This window comes from Falco peregrinus, chromosome 3 (genome assembly GCF_023634155.1).
Source record: "Falco peregrinus isolate bFalPer1 chromosome 3, bFalPer1.pri, whole genome shotgun sequence".
NCBI classification, from domain to species: Eukaryota; Metazoa; Chordata; class Aves; order Falconiformes; family Falconidae; genus Falco; species Falco peregrinus.
This window is the reverse complement of record NC_073723.1, coordinates 119,993,876-120,014,497: the sequence shown is the minus strand read 5'-3', so window position 1 is coordinate 120,014,497 and position 20,622 is coordinate 119,993,876. Positions and strand designations below refer to the sequence as shown.

Genomic DNA, 20,622 nt, shown 5'->3' with positions numbered 1-20,622 from the left:
CTGTGCATGGCCCAGTGCCTGATTTACAGGAGGGGGAGGGTGATGTCATGCACAACCATCCCCCTGAGACTCCCAGAGTGGATCTAAAGCAGTCATGAAAATATTGTTAAGTACAGGCAAACTGGGGGTGGGGGGGGTGGGGGGCAGGGCTGGGCTGCTGCTTGGGGTGAGGTGGGAGCAGGAGAACCGGCTAGGGGGCCAGGGCAGCGCTGGGGGTGTAGAAACAGGCCCCAGCAATAACCACACATGCCCGAGCCGTGCTCGCCTGCTCCACCAGGGTGGGATCGGGAGCTGGATCTGCGGCCCCCACGGGCAGAGCCTGCACTGGCCCCGGCGAGGTGTCCCCAAGGGGCTGCTTGCCCTGCACCAGGGGAAGTGCTGGGCTGGGAGCGGGGCCCTGCCGTGGGCTTGCTGGTGCAGGGATGGGGACAGGGACCCGATGCTCCCTGGTGCCTGGAAGCAGCCTTGTGTCCCAGCCCAGGCCACCAGAAGCATTAGCTCAGCGGTGACGATGGCTGCTCGCTGCCAGCCGTGCAGCGGTGCCTGCGCCGGGTGCTTCCCTGCTGGGGACCGACGTGGCTGCCCCTGGCTCAGGCTCACCGCAGGCAGCAGCTTGGCTCCCAGGGGTTTGTTCTCTTTCCAGCCAGAGGTTCCCCTGGAGGAAAGCTGAGCCACTGGTGCGTCGGGTACAGCTGTGTGCCGGTGGCCCAGAGTTGACGGGAGCTGCCGGGCTCTGCCTGCTGCTGCCTGCGGCCAGGCGGGAGGGAAGAGCTAACTTAGCTCCCAGCTGGCTGCCGGCACTGGCCCCTTTTCCAGCTGTGGCTGCACACGGGTTCAGGCAGCGCTCAGGTTGCTGTGCCGGTGATGTCCAGCTCCCCAAACCAGGCAGGGACCTGCCCAGGCTGCTCCTGCGTCCCCCTGGGTGACCAGTGGGGAGGCTCAGGCAGGTCCCAGGGCGAGTGGGAGAGCCGGTGCCGAAGGGTGAACAGCTCTCCCTTGTCCCAGGATCAGGAGGTAGGGATGCAGTTATAGGCAGGCTGAACCCTGCAGGCATCCCGTGAATGCTCCCCCGGGCCTTTTTTCATTGTCCCTTTGTCCCCACCCAGCCAGGGCAGCACCTAGTGAAGGTCACAGGGAGGAGGGGAAGGTGCGGTAGCTCAGCACAAGTATTTTTCCTCCCATAATCCCACTTTTCCTTCCAGAAAAATCACGAGAAATCCCACAGCCACCAGCACAAAGGCTGCTGCTGCAGCAGGAGGCACCGAGGGGCTGCAGGGGCTGCCCCGGCATGGAGCATCGCCTCCCGGAGCAAGCTTCTCCCACCGGAGCAAGCTTCTCCCACCGGAGCAAGCTTCTCCCGGGTGTGCTGCCATTCCTGGGGTGAGGAGGAGGGAGGCCACGCTCTGGCTGGTCTTGACCCACCTCAACCCTGCTAATGCCAGCGGCCCAAAATAAAGAGGCCATGCGGCTGGATGGGACACTGCTAGGTTTCAACTCTTTCCCTTTCCAGGGATGAAGTTTCATGCAAGGGGAAATGGAAGAACACTAAGTTCAGAATCTTATCTCCGTTTTTATTTTTAGACAGGCATTCATGAGGAAGAAATGACGTACTTTGGGGCAGCCTGTAGTGCAAGAGAGTAATTAAAGACAATATTCTTACCTTCAGTATCATTCTTTCCTCCGTGAATTGGCTTTTCCCAGGGCAGGATCATGTTTGTCTGCCATAATTAGGCCAAATTTTTTTGTTGTTGCTTTTGGCTTAAATAATTTATCATGCTTGGTAGAAAAATATGAATAATTTATTTGCAAGTTAAAATTTAATTATAGCTTTGCACTTGGCAAAGTGGGGGCAAGGCACTGGCATGATCCCTCCTTGGCATTTAGGGTGGATCTGAAGAAGGCAATTAAAATCCAAGTGAAAGTGGAAGGTTGCAGCCACAGTTTCTGTGGGAGGACTTCCACCAGGATCGTGTCACTCAAGCACAGTCATGTTGTTGAAAGCCTGTCAGGCCACAAACGTCTGCACTTCCCAGGTACCAAGGGCAACAGCTCTGAGCCGGGAGAGGCAGCGAGGGTGCGCGCCCAATCCTACAGGCTTGTTTCCTTCAGGCATGTTCCAGTTTGGACTCTGATTCATGATGGGATGAAGCTGCTGGAGCCTGTCACTCCGCCAGCCGCTGGCATGCCACCTGCATGGGCTGGGGAAGGCTTTGTCCCCTGGCTGCAGGGGCACAGGGGCTTCTACCGGGGTGGGTGCAGGGTGCTGGCCATGGGGCTGCGATTGGCGCAGGTGACAGGGACACCCCGCGGTGCCAAGCCTGGGCGGTCCCTCCCTGCCCTGCATCCAGCCCTCCCCTCAGGCCCAGCTGTAGGTGATGTTACAAGCCACATGCTGTGGATAACAACTGTGTCAGGGCTAAGCGAGCCTGCCTGCGAGCTCTGTCCGGCTCCCTGGGGCTCCGGAGGTTCCTCAGGAAGCCACGGTGGCGGCAGGCCTGCAGGTAGCTCAGAGTCACGGCACCCTCTGCCTCGGCGCCCAGCGCCCGGTGCTGCATGGGCTGGATGTGCGTGCTGCCCGCCCTGTCCCCAGGCAAGCCCTGCAGAGCGGCGCTCCCCGAAAGGCCGGCCTGCTGGGGCCCTGATGAGGACTGCCTTCTGCTTCCAGACGGGTCCTAGAACGTGCAGCGTGAATGTTTACGTAAGCAAGCTCATAACCATTTTGATAAGGCTAATTAAAGCCATGACACAGACTTCTAAGTGCACCTTCCTGCTTTCCCTGCCCTTGCTGCGTACGCTGGGCAGCGATGCGGTGGCAGAGGGGAAGGGCGCAGGTCTGCGGGGGCAGCATGTGGGTGCATGGCTGAGGGGTGCTGTGCGGGCTGGAGGTGTTGGTGGGGGTGTTGTCTACATGCCCCACGCTTGCACGCAGCGTAGGAGTGAGTTTCGGAGCAGCGGTCCATGGGTAGGTGGGCTTCAGGCACTCGTGCTGCCAGGCTGAACGCTGTGCTGAGTTTCCCGGAGATGCCAAGGCTGCTTCAGAGTGCACACACGATACTACGGAAAGCAGCCGCTCTAGCAGTGTTCAAAACAGGACTTTTGGATATCTATTTGACTTTTTCCTCTTCCATTCCCCCCTCTCCCACCTTCTGACACCAGCCCAGCCCCTTTCCTACTCCTCGATCGCCCCGAGGCTGCTGTCTGCAGAGATGGGAATGGCTTCAAAAGTGCCTCTTGCCTTCAACTTTGCCTTCACTTTGCTGTTGCTTCTGGGCAGTCGTTGTGCCTCCAAGGCTGGGGCCAGACCTGATCCCAAACCCAGCACCAGCATCTTGGGGCAGCCTGTGCCACCAGGTACGGTCAGTGCTGGGGAGAGCTGCGGGCAGGCCTGGAGGGGCTTGGAAGGCAGCCGCCAGCAGGGCTCCTGCCTGCAGACCCCCCCCCACCAGCGGGGCCAGGGTGGGCTGCTGTGGTGCCAGAGTCCAGCCGCTGCCACAGGGGGACAGGCAGGACTGCTGGCAGGCAGGCTGGGCTGTGCGGTGTCACAGCTCTCCCGGGCAAGAGGCTTCCCCTCCTTTCCCGGCAGCAACTGCTGCTCACCCACCCCAGCTCTCTGCCGGCCTGGGCAGCGCGGAGCCCAGCTGCTTTCATTAAACAGCATTTTCTTGGTGACTGCTAACTACGCGAGTATAATTTAAGCTAATGGCCTCATACAACACGACTCTCTCCTTCACTCGGATTTAGACTAGGAAGCGTAAGCAGTTGCCACAGTGGCAACCCTTTTCTCTGCTGAAAGATGTCTGCAGAGGGCCCTGTGCCTGCAGCCAGCCCCGTGCGCGGGGATCCAGCCCTGCTCCTGCCCACAGGGGTCTGCCTGCCCCTTGCTGGGGTCCTCTCTCCAGCCCCTTTTCTCTCTTGACTATCAGACTCGTGTCCCCTCCTGCAGAGTGGACAAACGACTCCAGGGCCTGGCCCTGTGTTGGAGAGCAAGGGGCACCTGTGAGGCAAGGGGGGTCCTGAGCACTGCTGCTACCAGTCCCCTATGCCCGGGCTGACACACACAGGCTCCCAGTGAGACACCCTCTCCCCTGGCCACTGCCCCCGGGAGCCACGCTCTGTGGCGGAGGAGTCCAGCAGCAGAGCGGAGGACGGTCCATGCACACCCACCTGGATGGGGCTCCAGGGTCCCGGCCAGCATGGCCCTGTGGCCTCAGCAGCAAGGGGCACAGGGTGTGCTGCCAGAGCTAGGCCACAGCAGGACACTGAGCCTGTTAATAACAGCACTTGTGGAAATGGTGGGAAAAGGGGTGCTGGGGAGCTTTGCAAGACCCTCTGCGGCTCCAGTGCCCAGATTCTGTCCAGGTCATGCTGTCAGCACCTTTGGTTTTGTTGTTGCTTTTCCAGCACTTACACAATGATCTGTCTCTCCCTGGCAACAGAAAGACTAGCCACTTGCAGCTGAGGCCACAGAAATGCCAGGGACGTGCTTCAGGGGCCTCCAGCTCCTCAGGCCTCCTCTGATGTGGGCTTTGGCCAGAGCCCTGCCTTCCTACCCTCCTCTGGCCCTGCCGCCATGGCTGCAGCGGGCTGGGTGGCTACCACTGTGGTCTTCAGGCCTGTCATGTCCTCCAGCAGCTGCTCTTGCACTGAGATCCCTCTCCTGCTGGCCTCAGTCCCACTGCTGTTTTCTTCAGCGGGCAGATGGGACAGTAAAAATCGAGCTGCTCCTTTGGGTGCACCGTCAGGCTGCAGCCTGAGCCGTGACGCTGTGCCCAAAGCTGCAGTGCAGGTTATTTGTGTGAGGGGGGAGATGCTGGCGGCAGAACCCCCTTCTCTCCAGCTCCCCATCTGCAGAGAGGCTGCTTTCAGATCTCCGCGGGCCCCTCTGCAGCCATGTGGCATCTGTGCAGAGGTGGCACATGCCACCACCATGGCTGAGTGCAGCAGGGCCATGCCAGGGCCACCAGCCGTCACCTCATGCTGCGGCTCTGCCTGGGCAGCTCCCGGTGGCACCGGGCCGGTTTGTCAGAGCCAGGTGGATGCCCCCAGTCTCCGGAGGGTTCCGCTCGGAGCCGCGGGGCTGGCGGGGCCTGGGGGCCGAGCCGGCAGCACGGCGCCGCCGCGCAGCGAGCCAGGCCCGTGCCGGGCCCTGACGCCCGGGGCTCGTCCTGAGGGTGCCCGGCGGGACCGAGAGGAGCCTGAGGCGGCTCCGGGCCGCACGAGCACGGCCAGGCCACAGCCGCCTCCTGCCGGCGGCCCCTTGGCGGCTCCGGCCGAGCCGCTGCCAGCCCCGGTCGTGACACCTCCACCCCGGCACCGGGCACGGCACCGGGCACCGGGCACCGGGCCTGGCCCCTCCGTCCCGGCATCGGGCACTGGGCACCGGGCCTGGTAACTCCGCTCCGCAGCCGAGCGCCGCCGCCGGGCCGGAACCTCCGCGCCGGGCCGCGGGCCGGGCCGGAACCTTCTGGCGGGACACGAGCCGGGCAGGGGCCTTCCGGCGGGGCGCAGGCAGGACCGGAAGCGGGCGGCGGGCAACGGCAGCGGCGGCGGGCGGGAGGATGGAGACGATCCTGGAGCAGCAGCGGCGTTATCACGAGGAGCGGGAGCGGCTCATGGACGTGATGGTGAAGGAGATGCTCACCAAGAAGTCTACGGTGCGTCCGGGGCCGCGGGGAGGGCGTGCGTGCGTGCGTCTGGGCGCCGGGCCTGCGCCAACCCCGGGCCTGCGCCAGCCCCGCTCCGCGCCGCCCCCGCTCCGCGCTAATCCCGCTCCACGCTAATCCCGTTCCCCTTCTCCCTCCCTCCCCCCCGTCCCCCGCTCCTCTCCCCACAGCTCCGCGACCAGATCAACTCGGACCACCGGACACGGGCCATGCAGGACGTGAGTGCAGGGGGCCGGGGGAGCGGGGTGGGCCTGGCCTCTGCCCGGTGCTGCCGGAGCCAGCGGGTCTCACCGCGGTAACGTCCCTGGGCGTCTGGGGCTCTTTTCTGTTCTTCAGAGGTACATGGAGGTGAGCGGCAACCTGAGAGACCTGTACGACGACAAGGATGGGTAAGTGCTGACACAAACACCCCGTCCGGTGTGTGCAGCGGAGCATCTGCTGGGCACCTTCTGCGGACAAAGGACTTGGCGGGCTTTTTTAAGTCAGCTGTAAATATATGGGCAGTAACACTGGCGTGCAACACCAGAAATCAAATTTTGGAGACTAAACATGCTAGAGCAGGAGCCATGTTGCATGTTGGACACGTACATGCTATGTATACACCTTTTGTTCTTTTTTTTTTTTTGTAAGTCCTGGGGGGAGGGCCTGAGTTGCCTTGAAGGTTTCTAAGTGGAGGCTACGGTGTGTTCAGTGGGAGATGTGACCCTCAGCCTCCAACCGTAAACCAGGCAGACTGTGAGATCTGATGTGACCTTGTGAGGTTTGCAGCCAGTCTTACTGGAGCTTTGTGTGACCAAAACGCAGCCAACGTGTTTTCCTTTCCACTTCTAATCTGTCTGTTTTCTTGAACGCACAGCTTACGGAAGGAAGAACTCAGTGCCATTTCAGGGCCAAATGAATTTGCAGAATTCTACAACAGATTGAAACAAATTAAGGAATTTCACCGGAAGCACCCAAATGAGGTGAGTAGTTATCTGCTTGGTAAGAATAAGTGGTTTGTGGTCTGTTTGGCCTCATCCCTATAATAGACTGGGGTTTTTCCCCCCCAGTTTAATTGCCGTAATATACCAGTATTAAGTACACTAAAATGTCACTTGAGAACAGAAGGTGTTGGAGGTTAGGTGGTGCTTCAGAGACGGGCTCCTGTGAGAGTCGTGTGAATAGGGGAAGATGCAAGATGCTGACCATGCTCTCTGCTTGTTGTGTGTTAGCTCAGTGTTCTGCTGCTGCGCTGGCCTTTGGTCTTGCCTATTTCATGCTGGCTAAAATCAGACTTTTTTTGTTGGTGCATGGTGAAGAAGTGCTTTGGATACCTTTCAGTTAGCAGTTTTCTTGATGCAACCTATTGTGATTTGATATTAATTATTCTAGGACATTAGCTGAAGTAACCATTTTTTCTATAACTTTTGTCTGTACTTGAAGATCTGTGTTCCGATGTCAGTGGAGTTTGAGGAACTGTTGAAGGCCAGAGATAACCCGAGTGAAGAAGCTCAAAGTAAGTTTGTAGGTTTTTTTCTGAGGCTAGTCAGTTTAAGTGAAAACATGGTGCTTGCTTGAGGTATTATTTAATGAGTTATTTGATCTGTTTTGCACATTTCAGAGTTCCACCTCCCTTTTACTAAATGACTTCTGAAAATTGTTCCTTTTGTCATTTAAATTCTGAACTGCAGCCCCTGGAATATTGCACAGTAGTGGTGCTCCTTTTGAGGAACATTCTACTGTGCCTACGGAGAGAAGCTCTCAGTTGCCTGGTCACTGAATATCTCACTTGCATTGTCAGCATCTTCCTGAAGCATAGATTAGTCCACAGTTAATCCTTTCCAAGTTCTAAAGCATATGTATAACAAATAGAGGAGATTAAGCTCATAGTAAAGCTCTTCGTGATCTTTCCTGCAGATCTGGTGGAGTTCACAGACGAAGAAGGATATGGACGATACTTAGATCTGCATGACTGTTACCTCAAGTACATTAATCTAAAATCGTCAGAGGTAAATGGCTGTATGTGTCTGGGCAGCTTCAGTGCTTAAGGCCAGGGTTTTTCTTTGGTTGGTTCATGGTTATTTGGGGGTGGGGGTCCTCACATAGGTAAATTTATTTCCAAGTAGCAGTGTTGAAGTCACTTTGTTGCACATACTGCTTGACAGCATCTGAATTCTGAATGCTGTGTCTCAACTCTCCTCTTTTGCTCTCTTGAGTTGATCGCTCTGTCATTAATGTGATGAGGGCCTTGTAAAAAGCCACTGTTTGCTGCTGCCGAGGACTAATAGGTGTCTGAGGCAACGTGTTAGTGTACGGAGGACCCCAGGCCTCTGCAGTCCAGAATAATGGCAAGAGCTAGTGCTTTTCTTCTGGTCTGATAGTGGGAAACTAGATGTTAATTTGGCTGCATGTGTATAAAGCTTGACTCAAAACTTTTTTTGTCCCTAGAAATTGGATTATATCACTTACTTATCCACATTTGACCAACTCTTTGATATTCCCAAGGAGAGAAAAAATGCTGAATATAAGAGGTGAGCCTTTTTGCCTGCCTGCTGCTTTTATGACAGTTGATGGGAAGGAATTTGCTTCTTACATGTGCAGCTGCTAAGAATATAATTAACAGTCAAACTCAACTCATGCAAGCCTGGTCACTGAGCTATAGTAACTCAGTCATGTGTCTGAGCCCTGAGAAAACACACAGCACACCAAAAATGTGGGAAGTTGCATTCTACTCTGGAAAGACCTTTTAAGTTATCCTTGTAGCTGCTGCATCTAGAAATTGTGCGTTGAAAACTCGTAATCTTGATGACTTCCCTTTGGAGTACTAGAGGGAAAATACTTTCCAAAGATGTGCTTAGAGAAATATGTTAGAGGCTGATACTGAACTACCTGTGCTTGTGATTACTGTGCCAGGTACCTTGAAATGCTTCTTGAGTACCTGCAGGATTACACCGATCGTGTGAAACCGTTACTGGACCAGAATGAACTTTTTGGGAAAATTCAAACTGAGTTTGAGAAGAAGTGGGAAAACGGAACGTTCCCTGGCTGGCCGGTGAGCAGTTGTTAATGCCGTGTGAATGCTGCTGTATTTGTGATAGGTTTTCTGTGAATCATTTGTGTAAAGTCATCACTGACGTTACATCTTATAGCGAGGTGTGTAGCTGTGTATCACAAAGATGCAATTTAATGCTAACTTGAATTTGAAAACCAACATAACCCCTTTGAAACAAACCTTTTTTTAAGGGTTGCTGATTTTGTATCTTTTCTGTTGTTCCATTGGTCATTTTAGTGAGAGAATTTTTCTGTCAAATGAACTGCTTTTCTCGAGGGCAGAATATTGCATTGCATGAAGTGTTGTAGGATGTCACCAAGATCTTGCATTTGTTTTTTCTTGGCAGAAAGAGACCAGCAGTGCTCTCACTCACGCTGGAGCCCACCTGGACCTCTCAGCATTTTCCTCTTGGGAGGTATGTTTTCAGTCCTCTGTGTTTAGTGCTAAATTTTGAGCAGGTGGAAGCTTAGTCATTTTGTTTCTTTTCATAATTTTACTTGCTGTGCTTTTGTCTCTGGCTCTGTGCTTTCTAGATAAAACTTTTGATTATGCTAATGACTTAATTTCTCCCATTAGGGGGATGTAACCTGAAAGATCTGGTTACGCTTGTCACATTCCTCATTTTTCAGTAAGAAACGACGCACCCTTGACAGACCTTTCTTGAATGCTATTCCTTGGGGTTTTTTTCTTTTTTAATGAGTTAAAATGGACATACAATAAAAATGTATTTGTTTAATAGCTCCTCTTATTGCCATTTACTTTAATTGATCAGGAATTGGCCTCCCTGGGACTGGACAGGTTAAAATCAGCTTTACTGGCCCTGGGACTAAAATGTGGCGGGTAAGATGCTGTCTTTTTATGGTTCCTTTTCAGTTTTTGAGGTCTTCCTGTCTTGCATTACTTTATGGGATACTTGTTTTGTTGTCTCTATTGTACAAGAATTACCTTAATGGTGTTTGAAAGACAGAACATTGAGAACCAGTCAGGGGATACTGTGAATCTACCGTTTTGGGAAGTGTCCTGTACTGAAGTCTTTTGTATAGAAGAGTTTGGCGTAAGGAATGAAGACAAAGATAATAGGAAAACTCATGATCTCTTAAAAGCTAAATTTAGAATTTTGTTGCCTAAATTCAGATAGTTCTTGGGAAACGTAAAACTATGGTTTGGACTCATCTTCTCCCTGTTTCTCCACAGTACTCTGGAAGAGCGTGCTCAGAGACTTTTTAGCACTAAAGGCAAATCCCTAGAAGCACTTGATCCTTCCTTGTTTGCTAAGAATCCAAAGACAAAAGGAAGCAAAAGGTGAATTCTTAAAGGTCATTCTGTGGTTGGTGGTTTTCTCTTCACTTGGATGAGAAGTATTCTGTAGATGTCGTGACAGAGAGATTCTTGGAGTATTAGAAGCTTTTTATGTTGGACCAAATGGTCCCGAACCAAATGGAAGATATCAGAGCTGAATTTGTGCGTTTGTGCGCAGAGCTGTTTGGTACTTGTTTCTGTTTTCTTGCTGTGTACAAGTCAAATTTCTCTTTAGAAGTTCAGTGTATACGTGATGTTTGCAGTTCTGGAATGGACTTCATAAAGTTTCTTTATCTATTTCCAGAGACACTGAAAGAAATAAAGATCTTGCATTCCTGGAAGCTCAGATTTATGAGTATGTAGAAGTTCTTGGGGTAAGGATTTTATTTTGTCTTTCAGCTTTTTATTTCAGGACCATCAAATAGTGACTGGAAGGTTACCCATATCTGTACCCAACGCTTTTGTGGACAGCATGCCCAGAAAAGTTATTTTCACATCCAGAGTTGCAATGTTTTAAAGTGCATGTTAGCAGATAGCTTTTTTCTGTCATTAGGTAGGATATGGTGGATTACATTTGTATTTCCATTAGGTAATTACTTGGCAGGCTTTTGTGAACAGGTGTATCTTGTGTCAGTCCCAGACCGAGGTAGAGAGGTGACATGTTCCCTTGGGGAGGCCTGTCTTTTTCCTTTTTTTTTTTTTTTTTTTTTCCCCCTTCTTCTAGGTGGCACATCAATGTAGATAATTTCTATTTTATGGCTAACTCTCAGGGTATTGCAAACCTTCACTTGTTCTGTCTTGATGCTTGCCTTAATTCCTTGCTTCATTTTGGGGTGAGAGCTTTCAGCAGGGTGGCTGTTGCCGTTAGCTTGTCATCTTGGAAGTGCTAGTGGTAGTACAAGATTTTCATGCATTTTAAGTAGGAAATGTTATACTAAAAACTTAAGCTGTTGGGCTGAGTAAAATGAGAGTTCTCTGTTTCGTACCAGTCTTCCATTCTCCTCCCTCTGTACATTGAAAAAGTGTTTCACACTGCAAGATTTTGCCCGCCCTTTGTTGCTGTCATGTTGTGTGAACAGTTCCTTCTGTTTTTTTTCATGCTATAGGAACAGAGACACCTTACTCACGAGAACGTGCAGCGTAAGCAAGCACGGACAGGGGAAGAGCGGGAGGAGGAGGAAGAAGAGCAGATCAGTGAGAGTGAGAGTGAAGATGAAGAAAATGAAATAATTTATAATCCTAAAAACCTGCCTCTTGGTTGGGATGGCAAGGTAACTGAGATTGTCAGGTCTGGAAAAGCGGGAGATCTCACTGACTCCACACTGCTCTTCCATTTGAACCTGCCTTGCCACATGTCCTCATCTTGGTTTTTCTTTGCTTGACAGCCAATCCCATACTGGTTGTATAAATTACATGGTTTAAACATCAACTACAATTGTGAGATTTGTGGTAACTACACCTACCGAGGGCCCAAAGCTTTCCAGCGTCACTTTGCAGTAAGTAACATTTTGCTACAAAAACATCAGTACTGTGTTCAGATAATCTTTATAGTAAGTAGCTGAGTCACTGGAGTACCCGTGTGGCACTTCTTCAGCTTCTAATGTATGGTCTGGGATGATGCTGCAGGGCTATGCAACTGGAACTATACATTTTGTAGGGCATATTAAGATCTCTTCTGCCAGTTTTTGTGCAGTCCTTTCTTGTTTGAACACTAATTGCAGTATCCAGGTCTGATTGGTGCAGAGTGCCTCTTGACTGCCAGTGTATTGACACTGTGTAAAATACAGAAAAAATATTTGTATGGAAGTTCTTAGGACTGGTAGATTTGTATTTTGATTCCTACATTGTTTCAATATGTCCAGATTTTAATATGCCGTGTAGTTTTTGGCATTGTGGATGAAGTGGCATTCCCTCTCATGCACTGACCTCTTACCTCTTCTCCCCAGGAGTGGCGACACGCTCACGGAATGAGATGCCTGGGCATTCCCAACACTGCGCATTTTGCCAACGTCACACAGATTGAGGATGCAGTGTCCTGTAAGTAGTGACGGCAGAATGAGGAATGTGGCATAAGAACGCCCATATTGGCTCTGACCAAAAATTTGTCTTGTTCTGTGACCAGAGACTAGTTTCAGGATAGAGGGTAAGAAACCCTGTGCATGTGGGATAATCCTTCCTTCGATCATCCCTCCCAGCTCTGAAAAGGAGAGTGTCTTCTTGGTTGGATACCTGCAGGAGTAGATGCTTGCTGGGGTTGCCAGCGAAGTGTTCATTTGTTGGCAGTTATTTGTCTGTGATGCTTTGCGTATGAAATCTCAGCCAAGTGCAGTGGGCCACCATTTCTTCAGGCAGAGTGTGGGTACATCATCCCATGTAACTTACTCATTTGATGTTTGTTAACAAGTTCATGGGGAAGCCAGAAAAAAAACTTCAGAAATGGTAGAGCGGATTTTGAAAGCCTTAACAGGACTCGGGACTTAACAGTGATTATAAGTTAAAGCGGCTAAACTGTGCCAATGTTTTGAGAGGCTACCTCTTGCAGAGGCTGTTTCTTGAATCTGCCCCACTCAGGTTAGCAGATAAAGGTTGTGGTTTCCTGGCAGTAAATTAATTCTTGCCTAGAAGAAACCAAACAAGTAAAGCCTTGATTTCCCAAAAACTGTTGTTCCTTTGGAGCTGCATCTCTGAAGTAATGTTTCTGGACCTTTGTCTCTTGTGTCCCATCCTGGATAATCACTTTAAAGCCTTGTTTGCTTTAGTTCTGTGCCTTTCAGTAAACCATACAGAGGGATGAGAAATTTGTAATGGATATTAGATATATTCCTGGGTTGCTGAAGTGACGGTATTTTAAAAGGGGGAAAAAAACCCCATCATGTGTATATTTTACTAGATTAAAAAATAGTATCTCATTGGAAATGGCCTCAGATCCTGTATGACTTTTTATCTACAGTGTGGGCAAAACTGAAACAACAGAAGGCTTCGGAGAGATGGCAGCCTGATACAGAGGTGAGATGTTGGAGGTATTTGGATGTCTCTAGCCCTGTGTACATGGGAAACCCCCCAATTACCTTGCGTGACCTGTCTGGCTCTGTCATGAGAGTGTCTAAGAGGGTCCTCTGCATGCTGGAGAGATAAGCGGGAGCCTACACTGCTGGTTGCACGGCTCCTGTTAGTGGTGATGTATGAAAAGCGCTTCTTGTGCCGTGCTGGAGGGTAATTCTGATGGGATGGACTCAGCCCTCTGTGTAAGAATCTTTTAATACCCTGGCTTGCAGTACCAATGTCATCTTTGTTGTGTGAGAAGAAAAAGAAACTGTTGTGAGAAGTGTGGTCACTCGTACTAATGCTTTTTCTTAAACTTCTGTCTCAAAACAATTTTTCAACAGTACGCAGGTACCTGTGGGACATAACAGCCTGTAGTGTAGCTTGTAATTATTCTGACTCTGGCTGAGCTCTTCTCATGGAGCCCGCTGGTAGATGTGGTGCGTGCCTCCATGTAGAGAGGTTCTTGGCAGGGTGGTTGTGTTCAGCGGGTGGTGCTGGAGATAAGATTGAAATGCTGTAGTACAGCCTGAGGCAGGCTGTGTCCGTGTGTCTCTAAACTGTTAGTTCCATTCCAGGAGGAATACGAGGATTCCAGTGGGAACGTCGTGAATAAGAAGACCTATGAAGACCTGAAACGTCAAGGGTTGCTGTAGCTTTTCCCAAGTGAACAATTTCACCCTCTGGAAAGCAAGTGGAGATGTGGCAGCAGCCCTGATTCTTCTTCAGTTTCTGGATTTTTGTATGTGCATGAATATAGATTTCAAGGATACTTTATAGAATCTCTTTCTAGTAAGCCCCTTGTGAAAAGCAGACTTGTGATGTTATTTTATATTAAAAAAAACCCTGGAAAATAAACCAGTTTTAATTTAGGAAGTGCTGAGAAACTTGTCTCCTTTTGTATGCTGGAAGGAAGAGATTGATTACAGTCGTTAAAATGCTTTTTACAGAGTTTCAATTGTCAGAAATGATTGATTCTTATTCCCATTTTGATGGAAATTTTTATGATGAGGATTGACTTTCTGTAAAGCACACATGAACATTGCGGGCTGACAGCAAGTAACAGTCCTATACTGTATTTTGCTGTAAGCATGTGGCTTTCTTTGGCCTTCTGTGCAAAACAAACTTGCTTGGCTTAACACTGCTGCTTTTTTTCCTCCCTGTGGAGCTGGGGCCACTGGGACTTTTTTCAGGGAATTAATAATGGAGCTTGGTTTAGGTTGGGCTGCGTGGGCAGTTTGTGGTAATTTCTCCAGCACTGTTGTTGACTTGAAAGACCTGGTAGGCTGTAGTGCAGGTCCTTTCTTTGGTGACTCTCTTGAGCTGTGGTGCAGGAGGATTGAGACAGGAATGCGTGATGTGTTTAGATGTGACTGTTGTGACTTCAGGAGCGTTCTGGGTGCTCCTTGATGCCATGCTCAGAGATATCTGTACATACATACCCCATGATATTCATGCTGCCACGTGAATTGCAGGTCCAGTGAGGAGAAAAGAGGCATTGTGCGGAGGCCACATGCATGATATGTGGCAGTCCTGCCCCCTCCAGCCCCTCAGGTGGGGTCAGAGTCGCTTGTGTGATGCCTACAGCCTCAAACAGACAGTTTCTCTGTTGTCGCTGCACAGGGCCGTTTGTGTCTGCAGATGCTGCGGAGCAGAAGGTAACCAGCGCTTCCCCTGGGCCATGGTTTGCGCAGGGGTGGTTGGCAGGGGTGGGGCTGGTTGCTGACACCGGCTGCGCACCTGCGGGGCCAGTACCCGGTACCGCAGCTGCTGCCGGTGCTCCAGGCACGCCACCACCAGCAGTGGCTACGGGCTTTTGCTGGTGCGCTGGGGTTCAGGGAGCCGACGGACAGGGTGAGTCAGTGCTGTGGGCTCTCTCCTTTCCCTGCCCCCGGGGAAGGGTTGTTCTCCTTGGGATGAGGTGGTGTTGGGTAGGCGTTGGTTCCTAGCCTGCCCTGGAGCTGGGCTGGGCTGCGCTGGCATGGCACCCTGCTCGGTGAGGTTGTCCAAACCCAGTCCGGCTGGTGGCTGCCCTGGTTTGGAAGGCGAGCGAGACGCCAGCCTGCATTGTTTTCTCTTTTGCTCTGAGTGAACAGCCTCGGTGATCGCTGTGCAAGCTCTCAGGGAATGGTAACTGGGCCTAACTCATAAACAGTTCTTGGATAACTTGGCCTGGGGAGCCTGTTTGGAGTCACATCTCCACCGTTTCCTCAGTGATACAGACTTTGAAGGAGAGCAGAGAGATTCCTGCAAGGGAGAGCTGGGTGTCACGGGGAGCACCAAAGCAGGTAGAACTTCCTAGAGCATGGGGGTGAGTGCAGGGCGCGGGGCTGGGCAGTGCCTCAGGGGCTTCAGGACTCCGCAGCAGTTTGGAGGCACAGGCAAGGATGTAACCAGGAGCTGTGCAGCCAAAAACCTCTGTCCAGTGAACTTGGCTCTGTCATGGAGCATAGTCACTGTTGGGAGAGGTCCGCTCGCCCTGCTGTGAAGTGGTGGCAGCTCCTGTGCCCCCCCTCAGGAGGCAGCTGCCCCGATGGCAGACCTGCCTCCCGCCCCACCTGGCCGGCCTGGATTGCTTTCCCAGAGGTGCTGCCTGCTTTTCTCGCTGGCTCTGGGTAGCGAGCTGCTCACAGCCCGAGGGCAGGTGGGAAATCCTGTGGGAAAGGCGTGTATGCCGCTGTCCTGGGCTGGGGGGCTGCAGGGTGGGTTGGCAGGGAGGGGAGGCACACGCAGAGATGGACAGGTGAGAAGGATGTGCCTGTTTGTTGTGAGCTAACCAGAAATATTTGAGCGTTGGCAGTAAAATGGCTCTTTATGATCCAGAGCATTTCCTCCCCTCGCTGGAGGTGTTGCTGCTGTGTGCCAGAGCTAACAGGCCCGTGTTTTGCTCTTTGCCAGGTCCTGGAGGCCTGTTGCATGCGTATGTCTGGAAATCGGCATTTTTCACACCAAACTTTCTTTGTCCACCCACAGCAGGAACTGCCATGGAGGGTCTCTTGCTGCCCTGAGCTCTAGGGGCTGGTGAGCGGGGTGGGGGTGCTCCTGTGATGGGTGCTGCTGCTGCCAGGGGTTCACATCTTCTTCTGTAACAGCATCAGCGAGCTGCTGCGCGGTGCCAAACGTCACCCGTACCTACCCTGCTGTGCTCCTGGCAGCCGCCTGCCGCTCTGTGCGTTGCCGTTGCCGGTGAGCACTGGCGGAGGGTTACCACACCAACGGGAGCACGTGGCTCCCCGGGGGGCTCTGGCTGCGCCCCTGGGCCCTGTCAGTGGCAGGCGGCTGTGGCAGCCTCCGTGGTTTTGGAGAGTCTCTTGGGAGGGAGCGACTGGACGTCTTGGGGCCGAGCCTGCGCGGCTGAGCGCTGTGCTGCGGCCCGGGGGCTTGTGCTGGAGGTAGGACGCAGACCTGCACTGGGGGTCTGCTGGGGGTCTGCCCTGCACCTCTGGGGGGCAGCTCCCTGCACCCTCCAGTAGCCGACCGTCGTGCTCGGCAGCAATGCAGGCAGGAGCCGGGCGAGCCCCCAGCAGCTGCCTTCTCCCCCCAGAGCTGCTTGCAGCCAGTGTCCATGGGTGCCCTGGGCCACACACACAGCCCCGGCACAAAGACCCGGGGAAAGCCGTGCTGCCGCTCGGCGGGGCGGCTGTGCCCGGTGCTGGCTGCGCTGCTGCTGGCACAGGAGCTGGGGCTGGAGCCCGTGCTGGGCTGAGCCGCAGGGCAGAGGCTGTTGCCCCGCGGGACCAGGCACCCGGCGCTGCTGGGATGTGCTGGGGTGCGTGGCCGTGCTGGCCGGCACCGCACAGGCGGCTCGGGGGATTCACTCCGGGGAAGGCAGCTCCCCCGTCCCCTCTGCACTTGTTCTATTCCCTTCTGCTGCGGCTGCAAGGGCCTGGCTGTCGCTCCCTGGAGTCCAGGCAAGCACCGGCGTGGTGTGCTGTGATGAGTGTGCTGAATTATTTGGCTATTTATACGTTCGATGATTTCTGGGCTGAAAGCCTGTTGTGACAGCCTGGATGTTGGTGGGTGGTGTTATTGCTGGACTCATTCCTGCCTGAAAAGCATGTCCTGCCACTGCAGGGACCAGAAAAGGAGGGCTGAACAACCTGCATCCTTCTGGTGTCCCATGGTGTCCGGAATAAAGGCTGTAGAATTTCTAGGAGGATGGTTTCTTCGAAAAAAAAAAACCTCAACAGGGAAAGTCTCTTCTATGTAACTTGTCCTGATCCTGTTTCTGCCACCTTGTCCCAAGCCACGCGCTGGGCAGTCACTGGGAGCACGTGCTGCTGTGACTGTGTCAGCACCTGCTGGACCGTCCCCTCCTGCTGCCCAGCTCTGACTGTGCCCCTTCCTGCCAGGTCCCGGCTGAAGCTGCTGGTGGATGAAGATGGCAGGTCACCGGTGGCTCGGCCCCCCTGTTCAAGGTAATGGGGACTTTGCCGCAGCTCGGGGAGCAGTGTCCGGCCCGGTGTGCCCAGGGCACCTGTCCCGGTGGTGGCTGTCGGCGGCTGTGCCAGTGGCCTCCCTGGGAAAGGGTGGCTGCGGTCGCCTGGGGCTCTGGGGGGTGGTGGGGGTATTTCTGCAGCAGGGCTGGCTCCCTGGGGCCAGCGTGGGGGGGTGCCTGGCCTCAGGTGTGTCTGTGGGGCTCCCCACCACCTGCCCGAGGGGAGCCGGAGGGGGCTGGAATTGGTGTTTCGAGGGGGAGCTGCCTGTGCTGCTGGGGAGGCTCCTTGAGCTGTGGGTAAAGCAGGTGGCAGATATGGTGGTCTCAATCATCCCCACTCCGTTCCAGGCCTACTGCTCTGCATCTTGGCTCTGCACCTCTGCGCCCAGGACCCTTTTGCCACAGCAGGTGAGCTCTGCACCCCAAGGTAAACCTGGCGGTCCTGTGGGGAACAGGGCAAAGGCAATGTGGTGCAACAAGAACTTTGCCCCTGTGCCCTCCAGGATGTGTTCTGTAGGATGGAGCTGTACTGAGGAACCTTTTCTCAAGGTTTTGACCCCAGAAAAGCCTGTTCTTCATAGGCGGCGTGGCTGGAAGGGAGAGGGGGAAGCTGTTGTAGCATCTGTCCGTAGTGCTGTTGCAGTGGCCTGTTGTATCCACCTGCTTGTTGGGCTGTCGGGCTGCTGGCTGCAAATGGACCTTGTTTGAGGTATCCTGTCACTGACTGCCATCCACATCCCAGCTGCAATGTGACTGATGCTTCCCACAGATCCCTTGGACCATGCCATGGCTCAGGAAGGGATGGAGGGCTCGCTGAGCGCAAGGTGGTGGTTTCCTTCACCAAGAGGGCATTTTTTGTCTTGCAGAGAACACCACAATCGCCAACGCCTCGGTGGCCGCCAACGCCTCGGTGGCCGCCAACGCCTCGGTGGCCGCCAACGCCTCGGTGGCCGCCAACGCCTCGGTGGCCGCCAACGCCTCGGTGGCCGCCAACGCCTCGGTGGCCGCCAACGCCTCTGTGAACAGTACAGATGAAACACTGGTAAGGAAAGGGATGGAAAGAGGGCCATTGGCTAGGCCGTTACAGCCCTATGGACGGGGTCTTTAGCGCAGATTATCTCTGTGAGGGCCGCGAGTCCCATGAGAGCATCTCCTGGGGCGGAAGGGGAACACCTGGGGCATGGTGGGCAGGCGGGTGTGCATAGGCAGCCCCTCCACACAGTGAGGCCATGGCTGGGGACAGCACCGCGGTGCCATGTGAGGAGACTTTGCTGCCTGTGACACCCTGGTGTGTTCTCCCTCCAGCTCACTTGCCAGAGCTTTCAGTGCTCTGGGGAGAGGTGTTACCAAGATGGAGCCCATGCCAACAAAACTGTGACCTGCCATAATGAGACTTACTGTGAGGTATGGAGCTCGCTGAGATGGAGGCACAGGGGGGCTGTGATGGGGAAAGTCTCTTTTCCCTTCCTTTATATTGGGAATCCACAGTACTCTCTCAAGCCTGTGTCACCATCCTGTTTCCCTTCCCTTTGTGGTGGTCTGTCAGTTATTGTTGCTCCTTTTTAATGGCATCTCTTCATACTCCTAGCATTTTGTTCCTTTGGCTTTGCTATTGCAGCTTTATCGTTCCTCCAGCACAAACTACACAGCCAGGTGCAGCAGCTCGTGCAGCACAGAGATGTGCAGGACCAACAACAGCGTGAGCACACAGCAGTGCGCCCTGGATTGCTGTGCCTCCTCCCTCTGCCTGCAGCTCAACGCCAGCTCCTATGGTAACGGCCCATAGGGTCCCTGGCAGCGGTCTGAGGTTAATGCTGCTGCACAGGAGGGGGACGGGTGGGCAGAGCCCATTGCAAAGAGCTGGCTGTGGCTGCATCGCTGCGTCTCCTCCACCCTGGGGCTCGCTCTCCCCTTAGGAGCTTGGTGAGGAGACAGGGTGGCCCAGCAGCTGTGGCCGCAGCATGAGCCATGCTGGTGCCTCCGCCCATGTGTGGCTGTGGAGGGCTCCATGCATGTTGGGTGCTGGGTGCCACCTCACAGGGCTCCTTGTCTGTCTGCAGGTGACCTGCCAGCTGCCACTGTGCTGCCCGCCACCACCACGGCCACCACACCCCGAGCTCCCCCCAGAAACGTAGGTACCAGCCGGGCAGATGCTGCTGCAGCCAGGGGCTCTCCTGGGGGCTGCGGCTGCCGGTGCGGCTGAGCTCCCACCTGAGTGGGGTGAGAGGGAAGGTTCCCCTGCACCCGCTTTACGGGGACGAAAGCTGCCTCTGGAAGGCAAGAAAACACTTAGCGAGGTTTGAAAGAAAAGTGCATGATGAGCCCCGTCAGATGGGCCCGAGCTGCAGCCCAGCACATGCCTGGGTGCGAGCAGTTTGGCTGGGCTGCAGGGAGAGCGGTGTTAGCAGCGTGGGGAGGGCGCGGGCACCCACGGGCACCGGCACCCACGGGCACCGCAGCCTTTTCCCTCAGCTGCGTGGAGGGGAAAGTGCTTATCTCTGCAGAGCCTTGTTAAGAGGAAGGAAAAGGAGGCTTGAAACTTGTTTGCTATGCTGGTGTTTCACTGAAGTCTCCTGCAGTTTCAGATGGGGCACGTTGGTCTTTTATCTCTGTCTAAAATGCCTGAGGTAGCGGTGGCCAAACACTGCAGGACAGCGGCGGGTGGGCAGGTTGGAAAGGACCCCTCTGGAAAGAAGGGCTGTCTGAAGCTCAGTTCTTGTCCTCCTGCCCTCTGGACTGATGAATATACAGTCTCCTCTGGCCCTCTCTTGTAGGGGAAAGTGTGTGCAGCGTTCTCCTGTCACGGGGACGGATGTTTCAAAGGCAAGAAGACTGTTGCTAGATGTGTTGTCGGGCACAACTTCTGCGAGGTATGGCCTTGGGGTGAAGAGCGGGACAGCCCAGGAGCCTGCATAGTTCCTGTCATGCCAGTCCTAAAGGCTTGGCAGGACCCTTGGGCTAACGTCTCTCTCCTCCTTCCAGATGAAGAAGATGGGCTTGAATTACATGGCGGGATGTAGCAAAGCTTGCAAGGCTGCCAAACCAGTCTGTGCTGGTGGGGTGAAGGCTGCCTGTTACCAGGAGTGCTGCCCAGCTACCCTGAAAGCTAGCTGCCTGCGACTGGATGGCAAAGTGCACGTCAGTAGCGC

General features: G+C 53.7%; 1 protein-coding gene across 1 annotated transcript; it reads left to right on the top strand.

The window, feature by feature from the left end:
- The first annotated feature begins 5,495 nt into the window (after nucleotides 1-5,495).
- SF3A3 (splicing factor 3a subunit 3) lies at nucleotides 5,496-13,907 on the top strand. The gene is made up of 17 exons (XM_055800357.1): nucleotides 5,496-5,654; nucleotides 5,834-5,881; nucleotides 6,000-6,052; nucleotides 6,520-6,625; nucleotides 7,086-7,158; nucleotides 7,560-7,651; nucleotides 8,091-8,173; nucleotides 8,556-8,694; nucleotides 9,041-9,109; nucleotides 9,467-9,534; nucleotides 9,889-9,996; nucleotides 10,298-10,367; nucleotides 11,100-11,264; nucleotides 11,379-11,489; nucleotides 11,940-12,030; nucleotides 12,944-12,999; nucleotides 13,614-13,907. Exons 1-17 carry the CDS (start codon nucleotides 5,559-5,561, stop codon nucleotides 13,689-13,691), a joined length of 1,506 nt encoding a protein of 501 aa, XP_055656332.1. The 5' UTR covers nucleotides 5,496-5,558; the 3' UTR covers nucleotides 13,692-13,907.
- Nucleotides 13,908-20,622: the final 6,715 nt, after the last annotated feature.

Bases quoted from the DNA above. Each gene is read 5' to 3' on its own strand.
- SF3A3 (XM_055800357.1), top strand. From the start codon at position 5,559: ATGGAGACGATCCTGGAGCAGCAGCGGCGTTATCACGAGGAGCGGGAG. The intron at 7,159-7,559 runs GTAAGTTTGTAG...TCTTTCCTGCAG, and splicing joins CCCGAGTGAAGAAGCTCAAA to ATCTGGTGGAGTTCACAGAC. The intron at 9,997-10,297 runs GTGAATTCTTAA...ATCTATTTCCAG, and splicing joins AAGACAAAAGGAAGCAAAAG to AGACACTGAAAGAAATAAAG.